We start from the raw sequence: 18,495 nt of genomic DNA, 5'->3' as shown, positions 1-18,495 counted from the left end.
AGATATCTGAACCCTCGTTATTAGATAGCATATGATATCTTACTTTTAGTTTGACAATGACTGAACTTACATCATCAATTAATTCAATTCCTGCCCAAGCGACTGGTATTTATAATGAAGCTTACAGTATGTTCAGTTTTGATGATGTTGATTGTTAGCCAATATATACCAACTTAAATGTATTGAAAAGACATTGGGCCTCATTCACCAACCATTCTTAAGAACAAATTTGTTTTTTGATCTGACTTATGAACTTTAAAATTAGATTCTGGGATTCACCAATATATTCCAATGTGGGATTTGTTCTTATGTAAGAACAGAAATTATGAACACTCAAGAGCACACACACGACTCGGGCAAAATGATTGGTTATTGCATTTAGTTTAAAACTACAGCCGTACATTACTATAGGGTTACATTACAATATTTAATTTTAAAATGTATACATTTATTTTTTTTGCTACCAGCATGTGTGTCTGTGTGTCTGCAGGGCACTTCTCTCATGTCCTTATATGGGCATTAGTGGGCGGTTACCTACGCTAATTAGAAACAACGTGCTTTCATCTTACAAACTCAAGGAGATAAGAAAAAAGCTGCGAACAATTCAGTCATTTAAGAACACGTTGGTGAATCTGACGGAGAATTCTTCTTATGAACAACTTAAGAAAAAATTCTTAAGAAGAAATTGGTGAATGAGGCTCAATAGGATTTTTCTGTAACTCACCGTAGAGAAGAACAGCTCTGTTCAAACACTCAATCAGAAAAAAACAAAAACAACAGTTGTTGTGTCCCTCTCAAGGGGAACCTTGACACACCATGATATGTGACCCACACTCGTCCCACTCCCAAGAAAGCTATAGCAGCACAGTTCAAGTCAGAAATAACACAGCAGTGTCTTCAGAGCAAAGCAGTGTCCAAAAGAACAGACAAAAGTCACTGAGCTGGTCCTAATCTAAAATAAATCAATATTATTTTATATATTTTAATGTCAAATTCTAATAAAATCTACATATTGTACCGTTAAAGGTAAAGTGTGAGTTACTGTTAGTTAGTTTTAGTATGTAGTCATGCATAATAATGAATAAAGAAGTGCTTTTCATTGACTTTATTAAGAGCAAATATCAAACTATTTCTCATACTTATAAATAACTAGTAAATAGGGAATATGTGGTCAGAGTGCTCAAGGGTATTTTTTCGATGAAACAGTTATTTAAAGCTGTTATTAATGACGTACTTATGCAGAGTTTTTGTTTTTACACAGGATAATTAGGATAACTAAATGAACTTACTTCATTGTAATGTTATAATCTGACATAAGTCCTTATTAGATGAACTCCGGAGCAGTACACACCCTGCCTGTTGGTGCTGTTTGGCTTAGCAGGGGATGTAATTGAGAGGACGGCAAAATGGATGTATTATGTTTCTGTCACAATTCTTTTGTGCAGCATTTGCGGCTGTAATTAAAGTGGACTAAAGTTACACCCCATGTCCTTTTTTTTTTTTTTTTGCCCACATCCTGAAATAGCTCTACAGCTTTCTTTTGTGTGTGTGTGTGTGTGTTTATGCCAAGACTGCACTATTCATCAATTTTGGGGTTAGATTAGAGAAACAGAGGAGGTTTCTGGCACTTTAAAAAAATGGCCATAAAATATTGAAAACATTGTTTTTATTCAAACTTAATTGAAGAGAACAGCTTATAAAAACTTTAACAGCAGTGTAGCTTCACAGAATGATTAAAAGAAACTTCTATCCATGCATACATGAAATGAATCCACTGTGCTTTCATCTCTATTGAATTGATTTCTACCGGACTCATCAAATAAAACTCGATTCATAGCATATCAAAATGTCCATAAAGTGAGATTCTAAATCATCTTACGAGGCGCTGCACTGTAGACCAGTGGTCTGTCCTCTGTTATTACCACGTTGGACATTCAAACATCACTTTTCTGTTTTATAGTCTGAACTGCTTGACTCAACTTCTGATATATACTCGGGGCGAGTCATTCCTTTTATTTCTCAATCTCGCTGAACACACTACCTCACACACACACACACACACACACACACACACACACACACACACACACACACACACACACACACACACACACTCTATCCTATATTGTATCATGAAACAGGAGTGGTAGATAACAATAGACCGCTATTGACAAAGACAAAAGAAGTGCATTCATTCTTGAAAAATGCATTAGATCCATTTAGTCACGATCTATCCCAGATGTTATTTTTGCTCGTCCACTTTGCGTTAGGAGTAATGGCACTTTGAAGACGTACCTCCAGGAATGGTAAAAATACCTGTTGCATGGACTGATGTTGTTTTATTATGAATATTTTATTCCACAAGACAGCAAAACAATGGAAGAAGCTGAGATTTGTTCAAGAAAACAAAACAAAAAGAAAAAAAAGCGAATGTCCTCTATTCTGTGGATCTCCACTTTGTCTCCGGCACTTTAAATATTCATCAATACCACAGCTGACATTGTTCATTTGTGTGCCTTCAGAGGACGGCCCTGCACTCTTCACTTCAAAAACAATAGACCCGGTGACCCATCATGCATAGGAAATTATGCTTTTAGACTCCAGACTTAACTGATTCTGCTATTTAGCAGTATAGTGCTGAGTTATCTGTAGCTGCAGGAAACACAGAAGGGCATCATGAATACTGCATTGTTGGTCGATTCTAAAGAGCTTCCCGAAGTTTGAATGAGTTTTCACGACTCAACCTATGGCCCCAGTCTTAAATGGTTATTCCACAGATCATGATTCACTGAAGAGCCAGTTTGGTTATTAACTTTGAAATGTTTACTGCAGCAAAACTATAGAGTCTAAAGATCCATGACCATGGATTATAAACACATGTGCTTCTACTTTTACTTTACCTTGCATATTGTAAGTGATTTCCTCTGGACTGAATTAAACTCATGGTTCAAAGTGAAAAGATAACGCTGTAATTAATTTTCATATCTACACCTCTCAGTACCGAGTTGAGCTTAAGGATACTCTTTAGATCTGTGATTCATTTTTTCACAGCTGTTGATGAGCTCCTATTGTCCTTTCAGATAAGTTCTGATTGATCCAATTGGAAAAAGAAAGGGAAACTTTTCTGATGTTCCCTATCTCGCTGAAATGCAACGTTTCTCCCATTAATCGTTAGTCTTTGGGTGGGTTCGTTGTCATGCTCGAGTACGTTTCAAAACATTCACGCCCTTTGATTTTATCTGTAATATTCTATCATGAGGCCACACTGACAGTGAAACATATGCTTGAGTAGCAGCTTGACTACGATACTAACCCCCCCCCCCCCCCCCCCAAAAAAAAGCATATTGCCCTGAGGGAAAATTGCAAACCATTGATCTTTTGAACTCTTGATGGGAGTTTTTTTGCTGTAATATTTATCAAAGAGACTCACACTAAACTTTTCTGACACGTTCATGTTCTCTTCAAGGCTGCGTGCATCACAGTGTTAAAGGCAGGACGTAGACAAATCAAAATTGAAAGAGAAAATTTGATGGAAGCAAAGCTTGCAAAACAGAAGAGGATTCTACTCAATTTGTTTTGTTGTCATTCTAATTACATTAAAAGATTCAGCGGTTTGAACGTATGCTACGACTGAGTGAGTCAAATCCAGTTTGAGGCTCTATGGTATTATACAAGAAATGATAAATATGACTGGCAAATATCCTTATTAGGATGAAATACAAAGAAAAAAAACATGGCAGCACTGTGGCCATGAGAGGTTGTCCTTCATGTGTCTCAAACCCAGGAGAAATCAAGCATCTGTCCTTTGGAAGTGCTTGTGAGCAAGGCACTGAGACCCCCCCCCAACCCCTGACCTCCTTGTGAAGGAGCAAAAAAAAAAAGACAGACAACATATTTTCTCCAGCGGGAACTCAACGCAAAATTATTAATGAAAAATAGCCTTTAAAGATCAAAAAGCATGGCATGATGAATGGCGCTGTCAGCGGCATGCGGTTCACTTTCAGATCTCTTTTGTGTTTGGTAGTTTGCATTCAGAGCGGACTGGCCGAGACCAAAGATGCATTTCTCAGAGAGGACGCCGCACCCTCTGTTCTCAGACACCCAACCAACATTTTATGCCTCTTGTAGTTCGCCGGCCGCGAGAGATTGATACGGTCTCAGCAGTGCCTAAAATTCATTTATGTTCCCAAGAAAAACCGTCTGCTCAGCATGGCCGAAGTACACGTGCCCCATTACTGGATTGGAATGTATGTGCGATCCTCAGCACATTTACTGGAAATGACCATTCAGAATGAGTAATGAAGGCTGCGCCAACATTATATTACACCTAACTCATATACATGAGACCGGAGGGGGAATCAGTGTGCTTTAATTCTCTAGTTTATGTTGGAAATGAGTGCCATTAAACAAACATTTTCTTTCAGGTATTCCATCGACTGGAAGAGTGACTTGGACAGCTACTTTGACATTGATCCAGTGGAGGGGACGATTTCCACCAACGAACTCCTTGACAGGGAAAGCATCGCCCAGCATAATATCTCCATCGTGGCGACCAAACTTAGTGAGTATGACGACAAGATCGATGCTCATCCACGCAGGTGGCGCTGTCCTTCCCCCGCCATAATCTGTGTGAAGGATTTAACACGCTCTAACTCAAGTCAATACTCAATCCCATTTTTGCTGGAAAGGTTTATTGTTGACTATAAACCATGATGGCTCCCCCGGAGGAATGTATCTTTAGGACATTGTCTCCTCCGGCATACCTCACTTCTGTTTTCATTTTTAAGTGTCTCTCATTTTATTTATTTTTTTACACGTTTGATGACATTGGCATTGGAAGGGGAGCACTCCCTGCTGGAGTCAACTTTTACTTACACCAATAAAAAACCGTGAACCCTCCAGAGTTTTTTTACAACGAGCAGATGCAGCCGCATCTGAGCATGTTGAGAGGAGCCGAGCTGTTGCTTTAAGACATGTCTTCAAGCTAATTATGTTTTTTATGAAGGGAAGTGGGGCAAATTTCCGGATAAATAAGCAAATCCATCGTCATCAAGTCATCAAATCTGCTAAGAACCGTCAAAGTCATTATCCCAGAGGCAGGCGGGTGCTCAATCAAAATTACCCACGCTGTATATTCATTAGGACAGACTGTGAAATATGGGCTGTTAAAACTTGAATCATTGTCGCCTTGGAAACTGATATTACTCACTTCCCCTCAAGGTCATGGCACTGACATGCTAATTCTGCTCTCAATATGTGTGAGTGGTTCTTTGTGTGGCTCTTTTGTGCTGAGGAACTGCAGGATGAAGAAGAGTGAAAAGGGTATATGGTTGTGGGAGGAGGTTGTCGGAGGAGGATGTCAGAGTTTTTCAAGTGTTAGACGTTCAGTCTATCATGTATATGAAGAAGGAATCAAGCGGCATCGTGCCCTTGCCCACCTTAGTTGGCTATTTTTTTTCTCTTTTCTTTCCCCCAAGTCCGACTCTGATCCAGCCCTCTGCCCTCGCTGGGACTGGTATTTCTCTGGAGACTACTTTAACCACCAGAGAAAAGAGACAAATTCCCATCCAAAGCTAGTGTTAAAAAAATAATGGCTGGGCTGCTGCAGCAGGGATAGAGATAAACCCAGCACCCCGGAGTGTGCGTCCCAACTTGTGAGTTCAAATCTGTTCCTGACCTTGAGTGATATTTGGCAGAACTTGGTGTTCTGGGTACTGGAAAGCTGTTATGGCTCCTCTGTGATGCATTCTATTATCATTGTCGGGATGGTTTCTGTCTGTTATTCGGCTTTTAAACCATGAAGAGCGTCAGTAAGTACTGTAGCCAGAGACCTTCAGTGCCGATAGAAGTAATTCAATGTATGAGGAGAGGTCATATACAGAAATAAAACTCCCTGACTTTTCAACAATCTTCACCTTCACTTGGACGCGCACAGCGATTTTTACATCAACAGAAAATTATTGCAGACCTCCGTATTTGACCCGCTAACTGCATCTGTGTGTCCTTGCAGCTAATGCTTTCAAACATTCATCCACCCACACCTTTTATTCTCGATTTCAGTGAAGGGAAATATCCAACAATACAAGTTGTCGGATGACATTTTCACTCGAATAAAGAGGAACCCTTTTCTTCGGAAATGATTTGCATTCCCACACCTTGAGTTGGAGACTTTTCACTTGACGAAGCCTCAAGAGATTTGTCCGGTCATTGCGAGACACTGCAGTCATGCAGCAAAATGAGAGCAGTGTCTGCGGCTCCCCTGGGACACAGCACACAGCAGAAGGCGTGCTAAATAAGAGCCAGGGCTAGATTAACGGTTTGCTTTTTGGCATTTAAGCCCAGTGGCAATTTTTAGAAGTCAAAGAGAGGGGAAGATCTATTAAATGCAATAATAACCTTGGCAGAAGGCAATAGGATAGCACACTTCTTATCTTTTTTACAGCGGCTGAGTCAAGTTTCACACTTGTGTGGAGTTTGGTGTTGTTGGTTTGCTTACTTATTCCGTCTACAGTGGCACTTTTAACAGATTGTTGTCTGTCTGTCCTGTTCTGGAGCACATTTTATAGTTTTGTGGTTGATTGCTTTCAAAGATGGAGTTTTTTTATTTTTATTAAAATGGGCTTAATTAAAAAAGTAATATCTAGTAGAAAAGCACTATAAAGCAGGCGACTTTATGGCCAACCAGCCAAGCATTCTGTGGCAAGACAGGATTCTGTTTCAATAAAATAAATAGAGCATTTGTTATGGGGCTGAAATGCTGACACTAGTCAGATTTGAAAAGAACCATTATACCATTGCTCCATCTAGTGGGCTGTAAGATATATCACTGATGACATACCGAGAGGCAGTCAGCAGTTATGAAGATTAGTTTTCTGGATGATTTGAGCCAGAAACGATAAACCCCCTTGCATTCAGAAGCCTGGGACTTTCAGGACAAATTTTCATTCTTTTAGAGGATTTGAAGTAACTTTTTAAAAAGGCCAATGAACTCGGCCCCTCTGTGCCAGAAAAGATCAGTATTTTCGCTGGGTGAGCATCAATGTTAGTAGTTCAGTCGGTGCAAAGCAGAAAATCCCATGGCCGGTGTCATTTTTACCTCAGTGGGGAGATTGCTTTTTCCATCAAGGTCAGAGACAGGTTACTAACCGAGCTGTGGCTGCTTCTCCAATCCCCTTTAGACTACTCTACAGATCTCCCCACTACCCCCCGCATCCCCCTAAACCACCCACCTACACACACACACACATACCTCCACTGGCAGAGTGAAGCCTATTCCCAAATCAAATCCATGAAGTTTACCTTACTTTGGCTTTCACACCAAAAAGAACATTTCCCCAGTTGTGCCTCTGCAGTGAGAAAACATGTAACAAACAACGGCCAGATTTACGGTAGACCCTCTCAAGGCGACTTTCACATTATAATTAATATGGGTTGCACATCACATGGCTAACAGAACCGTTAGCAAAAAAATGAAAATATCCTCTCTGCAGAGCCATATTGTGTGGCTTACCTTATTTGCAGGCTGCACTTGGGACACATTTCCTGTCTTTTTGTAATGTTATTCTCCTTTTCATCATCAATCAAAAGCACCATAAAACAGCAGTGTCCAAGTTCAATTTATGCGTCAACGTGTTCCAGACACATCAATGATTTTCCAAGCAGACGCATTTAAGCAGCCTGACCGACAGTGGGCGAGCGGTTAGGCGCTTAAGCATCTGCTGAAGGACACTCTGACTGGACACCTGGGCTGCCTCTTTTAAGCACTTGGCTATGCTACTGCAGCAACCCTTTATGCTTTGGCTCATCATGTGATGGCAGTACTTAAGAAATCCACATGATGTCAGTGCTGTAAAAAAAAAACCAACATCTCTTTTTGTAATTGTCTCTGTATTTAATCAACACTTTCCAGTACTGAGTGCACATTTGTTCCATAGTTTCAACACCTCTTTGTTGTGTTTTCTTCTTCAGATAGTCCAGTTCTGACCAGCCGTGTGGCCGTCACTGTCCACGTGCTCGACATCAACGAGTTCCCACCTGAACTTGCCAGCCCGTATGAGACCTTTGTGTGTGAAAATGCCAAAGTGGGACAGGTAGGGTTCACGTTTACTTTCTTTACTGCCTCCTTTGCTCATGGTTAAGATGTGTGATGTATATCCGAGTTGACAACTGTTGATTGCAGTGTTGTTTTCCTCCCATGGAGCTTAAGCGTCCTTAAGCTGGTAATTGAATACTATCTAAAGGTGGTGAATTGAATCTGAAAGGTGTGTATTCAGAGTCACTGCTTATACCTTCAGGCAGAAAATAAAAGCCAATTTTGTGTCGTGCGGAGATAAAATTTAGAGGTGCTTTCCTGCTTTTTTTGGAGCACCATCTTGCGAGTAGTGAAAACACACATTTAGCCTTCAAATTGATATCTAACAGAAGATTTGTTTCCTGTGTTTCACTCAAGGTCACTTGAATCAAACCTTTTTCATTTCAAGGGGATTTGCAGAGAACCCTCCAGTGCAGAAAAATGAATCTAAATCTTCAACTGATTGTGTCATAGAGTTCGATCCGGCAGGAGAAGCAATCATAAAGCGCAGCGATACTTTGCATATCAGCATCCTCGAGTACATTTCAGATGATGTATTTGAGATGCAGTGGAGAATTTGCCTGTGCGCATTGTAAACCACCTGTGCCTGTAAATTAGCCCATTAACCAGCATCTATATGCAGTTAGCGTGCGGCGGGAACAGCTTCTTTGGCAGTCTATCAAATTGCTGCAGACTCCTCATCACATTGAGGATGTTTTGCCGTTCCTCAGGCCCTGTTGCAATCAAAACAACGGCTGTGCCCTGCATTTGAAGGCATCACTGTCTTCCTAACATATGAAGGTCGGATGAGGTTTTTGCACATGTCTTTGGCCTTCAAAACCGAGACGAGAGGTTTGATGCTGAAATCATAAGAAAAAAAATACCAAGAGGGAGAGTAACTTTAAGAGGACTGAAAGCTTTCCTCTATCATCTTCTTAAAACAAGGCCAACAAGATACCACTTGGAAGAAGTCTGTTGACCACAATTAAATGCAATCCTAATTTTGCAATGTGGGGGTTCTCAATACAATTTGGAATAGCTGGAATTTTTATGGCAATAAATAGTAACAAATATTTTACACGGACTGGCAAAGCTTTCTGAATCAGTATGAGTACATTTTAAGAGTCCGATGGAGCTCTTGGTATAATGATGATGCCTTCACAGCATTTTGATGCAGTCAGATAAATCTTAAGCTAGCTATCAACTACTCTCAGATAAGCCGGTGCCAATTTAGTAGTTAGGTTTTTCCTTTTAATGAGGAGAGACATGCTGCAAACTCATGAAAACTTAAAGAGCAGCCAACACAAAAAGACACTTTGAGTTATTGCTGTTATGCACTCTTTCACTTTTTTTTTTTTTAACCCAATCGATGTCATTATTGCATTACTGCCCAATGATATCACACAACTCACATTTTTCACGACGTGCAGGCTTATTTGGAAACATTAAGGAATTGTATTTATATACAAGAATGAGTATTTGTATTTCTAAAAAAAAATCGTTTGAAGGAGTTTTAATGATTAAGCAATCTTTCAATTCACATCTACCCTGCACTCTGCGCAGTTCAGATCTTTCCTAAATAAAACCTAATGAGACAAAAAACAAACAACTCCAACTCTATCCACTGTCCTATCTATACAATAAAGGCACTAAAAGCCCTAAAATGCATCTATAAAAGTGTCTATAGCATGCTATTCCAGCTTCCAACATAATTAGAAACACCTAGAGACAGTAAGTTAAACTTTAAGTACATTGCTTTCACAAGACTTGACGTCTATAGTCATATATTCAGATCATCAGCTTAATTTGAAGGTCATCACCTTCACTCCTCTCGCCCTATTCTCTTCCCCTCCTTTTCTGTACTCTCTCTCTCACTTCCATCCTGTTCCCCCTTCCATTCCCTCCCTCTCTCTCTCTCTCCCCCTCTTCTCACTTAGCCCCCAGAGTTCAGAATCTGCACTCTCCTACAGGGTTTCCACAGCGTGATTCCAGCAGGTGTTGCACACAGCTGGTGGACGATAAAGAATTGCAGATCCTCTCGTGTAAAATCCATCACGCGTCTCTCTTTGTGATTATCTGCACTCGCACTGCTGGAAAAAAAACATACAAACCACTTGTTTTTTTTGGAGTGTCTCACCCTGCAGCACAACTTCCCATGGAATTAATTTGTAAACAGGATGAAGCCGAGCGAGAGATGCTGCAGACTATTTTTGTGTAAACTCAAACCTCAAACTGAGATTTGCAAATAAGAATGATCCGGGTTGTGGCAAAGTAATATAGTCAAATATTTCCTTATTTTAATATTTACTGCAATCGGAGTCCTGACTTGGTCAACTGGTCAAGTGTGAAATGAGAAAAGGCAACCACAAAAGACTCATAAAACAAGAATATTCACCAGAGTAGAGCTCTGTGTATTAAATAAACTTAATAACGAAAGGGCCATAATGTGTTCTTACTCTTTAATGTTTCCCCCCTTTGCTTTTTCTAATGCCACACTCACATCCTATCCCACTTTATCAGTTGGTCACGCTTGCATTATTACATTTATACGTACAGCATTTAGCAAACACTCTTATCTAGCTAAATGCACAATGCAGCTGAGTGCAAAACGCAGTGTACACTTAAAGCCATTTAACATATACAATAGCTCCTGTAATGAGCAGCTGCAGTCACCATGACCAGACTTATGATAGAGAATAGGTGGCAAACACTTCTGAGCACATAAAGGAAGCTTTTTATTTTTGTACACGGCTGATTATAATTATTACTGTTGTACGAAGAAAATCAACTGAATTGCTTTTAAATGGCAAATAGTGATATTTGTGCTCTAAAGCTGAAGATGGAAAGTCTCATAGAGAAACAGTTTTCCTGGAAAAGGAAACCATTAGACAGATAATATTATTGTAAGCGTTAAAGTAAATTTGTATTTTAGTTCATTTATTCTTTTAATTCATGTATTTAAGTTAAAATAAGTTCACAACATTTATACAGTGTACTTTTGACATATTTGAGTTTACACAGTTGATATCTAAATAACCAACAGGGTATGTGCACAGCCTATACGTTCTCAGGTGGGCACGGTTGCAGGAAAAAATCCATAAAAAATAAATCAATAATCCGTGGCACACTGAAAATAACTTCCCTGTGTTTTGCGTTTTGCCTGTATCTTCCTCCGGTTCGCTAAACACAATCACCGTGCATACACAGGTGTGTTAAATATGAATGGTCAAACAGGAAGGCGGAACCTTCACGTTTAGTTGGAGAGGGACAGCTACAGTATTGACTTCCTCTATATTTTTTGCATTCAGCTCATTATATTAAATTAGCAGTAGTGGAAAAGACCTTGATCACAATATTCAAATTTACATGAATCTGTACTTTTCTTGATTCTCTTGTAAATAAAGATAATGCGTTTATGCTTTGTATTCATGATTGCAATCTTTGATACACTATGTACTTTTTGATAAACTTTGGACTATGTGGATGAATATGTTATGTTTGCATGTTATAGTTTTCATTTGAGGCTGTGACCCGGACTAATATTGTGATGATTCATGTGCCCATTCTTATTTAACATGCCTGCGTATGATGTAGATTGTGCTGGGAGAACCGGAGGAAGCTACAAGCGAAACGCAAAATACAGTGAGGTTATTTCCAGTGTGCCACCGATTCATATTTCTACATTTAGATGTTTTAGTATTTTCAGTAGCATCTAGTAACTGTGACCTAAGCATATTAAATCCACCTCTGTGGTTGTCTTAACATTTGCCTTGAGTTTAATCATCCCAGCCTCTGATTGGCTAACTGAGGGGTAACAAGGAAGTGTTGTAGGGAAGCAGAATCAATGCGGCTGACAGTAAAGTGCTACTGAGGAAGTTATCTGCCTCTATCCTGCTGTTCTTCTTAAGTAGAGCGATCCATCCACCACACATCGAACCCTCAATACTTTACATCACAATGAGGCTTCACTTAATGATAGGAATGTAAAAAAAAAAAAAACATTAAATGTGTATTTAAAAACTGAGTTCCGTTGTATACACTGTGAAATGATAATCTCTGCAGCTGCTACAAATTCACTAAGGTCTGAAATGAACACATTCTTTTTTTTTTTAAATCGCAATGATCACATGCTATTTTGTCCCTTTAGGCGCACCATAGCCAAAGCCACCACACTGACCGCAACGTCTCCCTGTAGGCACAGTGATGGAAAAGAACGACCCCGCTGTGCCTTTAAATGTCTCATTACTTTGAAAAAAAACTTCCAGACTGACTGCTCAGCTTACAAATCAAAATAAATTACTATTTCAGACGCAGAAAATAAAGGAGGCAAGTGTATGTGTTTTGTTGCTAGATTTACTCATCACTATGCCAGTTTGGATGCTTGATATCAATATTAATTGTGTGAAGTGTACAGCTGCTGTGGGGAGCACAACAGAGCCCTCATCACACCTAGTGTCAGCTTTACTCCCCTGCAGGGAATTCTATTCAGGAGGAAGAGGGACAGCGACATAATCAGGGTGATATAACAGAGCAGCAGGGCTAGTTAGCGGCTCCTGCATGTGGGGGATCTGGTGCCGAGGCTTCGGGTCTGAGGTCGGGTCAAAGCCAGGAGCAGACAGGCTGTGCAGCTGGGCTGGCAGGGCAGCCGCTTTCAGACAAAGCTCTGAGACGGTTTGGGGAATAGTGGAAAGAAAAAAAGACGTCAGTCGTCTGGTACAGAGGAGGCTTTTTCACTTTTGGTCCTGTTGTACAAAAGACGCTGAATCAGCAATCTGTGAGAGGCAGGGTGGAAGGACAGATGAGTAAAACAGTTGGTTGGTGATGGGTTGTTTTTGTAGACTCTTACACATTTTCTTATTAAAGTTCTGCAGGAAGTGCGAGAAGATTGTTGGATTCATCAAATTATCTTTTTTGTATAATTTTTGGAAGGACAGTTGGATTATCCCCTGGGCTCTTACAAGATTTACTATCATATAAGTGCAGTAAAAAAAAATAAAAAATGGTTTTGGTTCATGACCCTTGGAAAAGCTCCAGCAGTCTTTAAATGAACTAAATCCATCACACTCTGTGTTGAGGTGATCTGGAATTTTCCACGAGTTATCAATCAAGAGCTCAGCAGCTGTATCCGAAAGTACCCAGAGAACAATTCACTGCCTTGTTTCAGCACTGACAGCTCCGACATGCAGTCAAGTTCAGGACAAGTTGACACTTTCTGTTCAATGTTTTATAATTCAACTATTTTTTTTTCCGCCAGAAAGAATTGACCTTGGGTTTGAGGTGGAGAGTTTGATTTTCCATTAAAATTGAAAAAAATATCTTACGGAAACAACTACTCCAACAAAACTTTCAAGTTGTAGAAATCCTCACACAGGTCTCTGTCAGTAAAGCTGTTTTTCTTTTTTTCTTTTTACGCCTGCACAGAAATCTCTCTGACTTGCTCATTCGCGGTATCAATGATCACAGTGTCTGGGTGAAAACTTTGACTGTTTGTTTTCACACATGCAGCTCACTCAAAACATTTTTGGTATTTCAAGGCTATCATACGGTGGCCGGTAGGGGTCAAACGATCAGCAACTGACGAAACGACATACATTTAGAAAAAAGCGCAGCATATATAGAAACGCTGCACATTCAAAAGCAAATGCACTGCTCGTCTCCGAGCGTACCGGGGCTGCTCTCGTTGAATCCCCGCTCAGGTCGCTCACAGGTGCGGGAGGGAGACGGAGAGGTGATTTTAATTAAACACCACCGGAGCAACAAGACTCCTCTCACCGGAGCAGCGTAGTTGCTGATCGTTTGACCCCTACCGGCCACCGTACTATCAACCTGCAGAGCCAGGCTTGGAGCGCAAAGAGGTTGGATGAAGTCCCCTTTATTATACGAAGGTGTGTTTTGGGTGTAACATTAATAAAACCAATAAGAGTGTCACATCCCATTCCCTTTAAAGGCTTTATATGCAATTTTTTTCATCCAGCAGATGTCACCCTTGAGCACCAGCATGAAACCAAAACAACTCGCGCTGCATTGTTGTGTTAGCATGCTAATGCTAGCAATCTTTATTATGCTCGTATCTTCACACTGCATGTAAATTTACCTGAAATGAGCGTGATCTAGAAACACAGTTAAGCAGTGAGTACAGTATGTTATTCTTCTTTTCTCTAGTCCCTCAATTAAACAACTTTTATACACGAGGGGAGGAGTCAGCCAGCCGTCCTGGCGATGTAAACAAAGTGAAGATAGGACTCTGAAAACTCTGAAAACATCACAGACAGTGGGACTCGGGTGTTACACCCATTGTAGACAGTTATGACTCACAGAGTTATTTTCAGAGGATATACTTGATTTCTACATTTAAGTGTGAAAAATCACATATAAAGACTTTAAGATCCAGGTGCGCTCTACATGGCAGATTTCCGTTTCCAAACTTGCAGCTGCTGCGACGAGGATTATAGCCTCTGTACATGGGGCGTGCATCATAACTGTTGGTGCCCCAGCAAATATAAGTAAATGCACTCAAACCGCCGCTCTTTTTATAATCAGTGAATACAGTTTTTCTATTCTTTTTTTTTTCTGAACAGGTGATTCAAACTTTCAGCGCAAAGGACCAGGATCTACCGAGTGCAGGACAACAGTTCTCCTTCAAATTACCAAAGGAAGATGTAAAAAACAAGAATTTCACCATCCGAGACTTTGGAAGTAAGTGTTCACCTCTGTTTGTTGACATGGCAGATAAACACACTGGGTATATCTCGTTCTTTTTCATTACATACTCTGAGCTGCTTTGGCCTAGACACACTATCATAATCCTTGCAGCTGAAGCTTCTTAACAACGGAGACAAGATCCTTCACAGCGACAAAATGCAGTTCTTTAAAACCTGACAAATGAGTACCATTAAGCATTATGGATGATACGGATATGGTGCTTGCAATCAATTGCAGTTTCTCCGTAAAGGAGCAGATGGTGAATTAATGAGTTTTCATGAAATAAGATGGCACCAATTTGTGTTATTATGTACGTTAAGTATGTGAATGATAGCTGTTGAAACTGGGAGAAAATTGAGAATCAGAAGTTCTGTATTGATCCTCGGGTGAAATTGTGTAACGTAACAGTCGCATCATTTTGACAGAGAAATACAATCTAATAAGGAGATCTATTCTCACTTCCACGTTAATTATGTCAGTCTGGGACATTGATTGAGTAGCTCTGCAAGATTTATAGCTCACAAACCTCCTTATATATCTTCAACTGGCATCAGTAAAACGCCTCATGTAGGCCCCTGACTGAAACGGATAATTTCAGCTGCTGTCACTTTAAGACAAATTATCAGCCACTTGAAAAGTTTGTAGCTCAAATCTCATAAGACAGGCACGTCTCAGGACTAAAAATAGCCCTAACACATGCAGTCAGATGTGTCTTGTGATCAGGCGTATATATGACACTCTGCAGCGGGCTGTGGCCGAAACCCTTTGAAGTCTCACCAGAAAGACGGGTAATGAGAAGTGGGACATGGCAGGGATGAGGAACTGGGGGGAAAACGAATGCATTCACCATCCTTGACAAGCCCAGGTCAGAAACCTCTGATCGGGTTTTTTTTTTTCCTTCTTGGACACACCGTCTTGCCAGAGGCCTCTGCAAGCACACTCTCCGTATATACAGAGTGCAGATCTGATAGCTGGGGACAGAAAATACAAACACCATGGGCACTGCGGACAGGTTGGGCAAGAGAGAGAGAGGGAGCACATACAAAATCGCAGTTGTGCACAACATGCAAGGTGTGCTAAAACGCCTGACCTCCTGTCAAGAAAAAGTGCCAGGCCTCGTCAATGGAACAAACCCGGCTCGACAGGGGGTCAGACGGTCTAGCTGAAACAGACAGAAGCGGGCAGGTCCAATCTGACATGCTCTCTCTCTCTCGCTCTCTCTCGCTCTCTCTCTCTCTCTCTCTCTCTCTCTCCTATACATTGTCGTCTTCTATTTCTCTCTCCATCATCGCACCTCCGGCTAACCCCCCAAACTTGTTCCCTTTTTTGTATTTTTTTGATCCATTATCTCCCGTTGCTAAGCTGCTGTGTTTTTTTTCTCCTGAGTGACGCTGCCTGCACAAAGAGATAACAAACTAACAACAGATCCCAACAGTTCTCTCAGTGCAGGGAGACAGAGGATCCTTTGTGGTGTTTTAGGGGGAATGATGTACTGGGTGTGGTAAGTACGCGGTGTAAGCGGGCGAACGCTTTGATAACACAACTTTGATACATTGCAGATTCTCGTCACACGCGGGGAGGATTGGATATCAAACGTAAAGAGTTATCAGACGTTGAAAAGTTGTATCTATCTTCTGATTCTTGGACCTCCACACGTGTTCTGAAGTTCACAGAGTTTCTGATTGATGTGAGGTTATACTTACTAGAATACTTTCTTTTCACTTTGGTCAGAACACCATCAAACCTGTAGAGATCAAGGGATAAGCACTCTCTGCTCTACTTCAGGTCTTTTAATTCAGATTTAAAAGATTCTTTTAAAAGTAAGACCACATGCCGCTTCAAAAAAAACGCTGCTTTGAAGCTTCCTCTTTGATATTGTTTGTTTTTTTTGATGGCTGATTGCTTGGTTTTCCTCCCCTCTTTTTAGACAACACAGCCGGGATCGTGACAAAGCGCGGCGGTTTTCGGCGGCGCTTGCAGGAGATCTACCTCCTCCCCGTGGTGATTGACGACAATGGCTACCCACCCAAAAGCAGCACGGGCACGCTGACCATCCGTGTGTGTGGATGTGAATCTGACGGCTCCCTGCTAACGTGCAGCGCCGAGGCCATCTTTCTCCCCGTGGGCCTCAGCACAGGAGCTCTGATCGCCATCCTTCTATGTATCATCATCCTGTTAGGTGAGACTTGTTGTCTTCTGCCTTGTGAACATTCTTCAGTTTCAGCACCAGTGTCATTCATAATCATTGAAGAAATGGGGGGTCGTTTATGTATTGCATTGATGCTACAGCCCCTGATCTTTAACACTTCAAATAAGGACAGAGAAATGTTAAATCCCAGTAGAGGCTGTGGTTAATCATTGTTATTTTTAAAAAAAGTTTTGAAATAGTAAAAAGGTATCACATTGAAATGAAAAGAAAGCAACCAGCAGCCTTTTGCAACAAAACCCAAATCCTTGATTTAGAATTTTTGGTTGGCATCAGTGATGGCCTGGACCAGGACCCAGGTCACCTACGCCATCACCTCCATCCGTCCCGTCCACCCAGCATAAAAACTACCCGAGCCACCCAGCTCACTGCGATGCACATGGAGCATTATGGGCGCAGAGACTAGACCATTTAGCCAACTACATTTGCACTTTGCATAATTCTAGCCAAATGTTGCCTCACCACCAACCTGAGCCGGAAACAGTATGTTTAGCTGACCATTACTGCAAGAGAATAGACAACAATGAACAGCCTGCCAAGTTGATACAGGAGGAGACTCTTTTTTTAGCTGGCATAGATGTTCATTATCTTCTTCTAGTGACAGTTTTGAAGTCAGATCGCATCGTGTAATGAGTAAACTACATATCCACATCTTGTGATTGACTCAGTCATCAGATGAGATATGCAGGTTTATGATAATGCAGCGCAGAGATGGGACAGACACATCATAGGGTTAATATAACAGGACAGGTTCATTTTTCCTTACTATCACCCACAGTGCTGTTTTTTTTTTTATTCTAATCAACTGACTTCAATCAGATCATTGTCAGGCGATCATTTTAAAATCTGTAAATGTGTAAATGAGAATGTTAACAGCCAGATCTATATCCATTTTTAGCCTTTTTCTTTTTTTTTTTTTTTTACCATATCTGACTCCTAACATGCTGAGCTGATGGTCAGACCTGGTCTGGCATCTGTCCAGCAGTGTCGGCAGTTAATTATGTAACGCATATGACTTTGGACATTCAATGAGACGTTAAAGATTGGAGGGAGGTACGCTTAGCTCTATAAACTAAATCCAATCTTGCCGCTCTGTGGCTGCTTCCCAGGCTACAGCTTTTGCACTTCACCCAAGGTCACGGCTGTAAAACTCCTCCTTAATTCCCTGCTATTAATGTCCAAACTCATCTACATAGCGGGGAGGAAGTAAATGTAGGTTTATGGCGTCATTTTCTGAGTTATGAATATGGGATGGCTGGTTGTAAAAGAAGTTCCTGTGTGATAGTGGAAGTCAAGGCTAGCTGTGACCTTTGTACTGAGCTGTATTTACATTTCAATATATAGTCCTAGAAAAAAAAAGACACGGTTAAATTCCTCATCATAACTCCACCTTTTTCCATTACCTTCATGAATGTATTCATGTGAAACATCAGCTGCAGTTTCATTGTTTTATAAGAGAGGGAACATAAAAAGCACGCGGTGTGATTGTAGCGGCGTGCTGTCGAGCTCGTGCCGG

The 18,495-nt window shown here is 40.8% G+C and overlaps 1 protein-coding gene across 1 annotated transcript in view; it reads left to right on the top strand.

Moving 5' to 3' along the window:
• The window catches only part of LOC132994603 (cadherin-12-like), a 118,685-nt gene that overhangs the window by 97,218 nt on the left and 2,972 nt on the right, over positions 1 to 18,495 (top strand). Inside the window, exons 8-11 of the mRNA XM_061065081.1 lie at positions 4,425 to 4,561; positions 7,969 to 8,090; positions 14,650 to 14,767; positions 16,701 to 16,952. Of these exons, the coding sequence (XP_060921064.1) occupies positions 4,425 to 4,561; positions 7,969 to 8,090; positions 14,650 to 14,767; positions 16,701 to 16,952 (629 nt within the window). The remainder of the gene's footprint in view (positions 1 to 4,424; positions 4,562 to 7,968; positions 8,091 to 14,649; positions 14,768 to 16,700; positions 16,953 to 18,495) is intronic.

This window comes from Labrus mixtus, chromosome 19 (assembly GCF_963584025.1).
Source record: "Labrus mixtus chromosome 19, fLabMix1.1, whole genome shotgun sequence".
NCBI lineage: Eukaryota > Metazoa > Chordata > Actinopteri > Labriformes > Labridae > Labrus > Labrus mixtus.
Note: the sequence above shows the minus strand (reverse complement) of the source record. Positions and strands in the feature narration are given on the sequence as shown.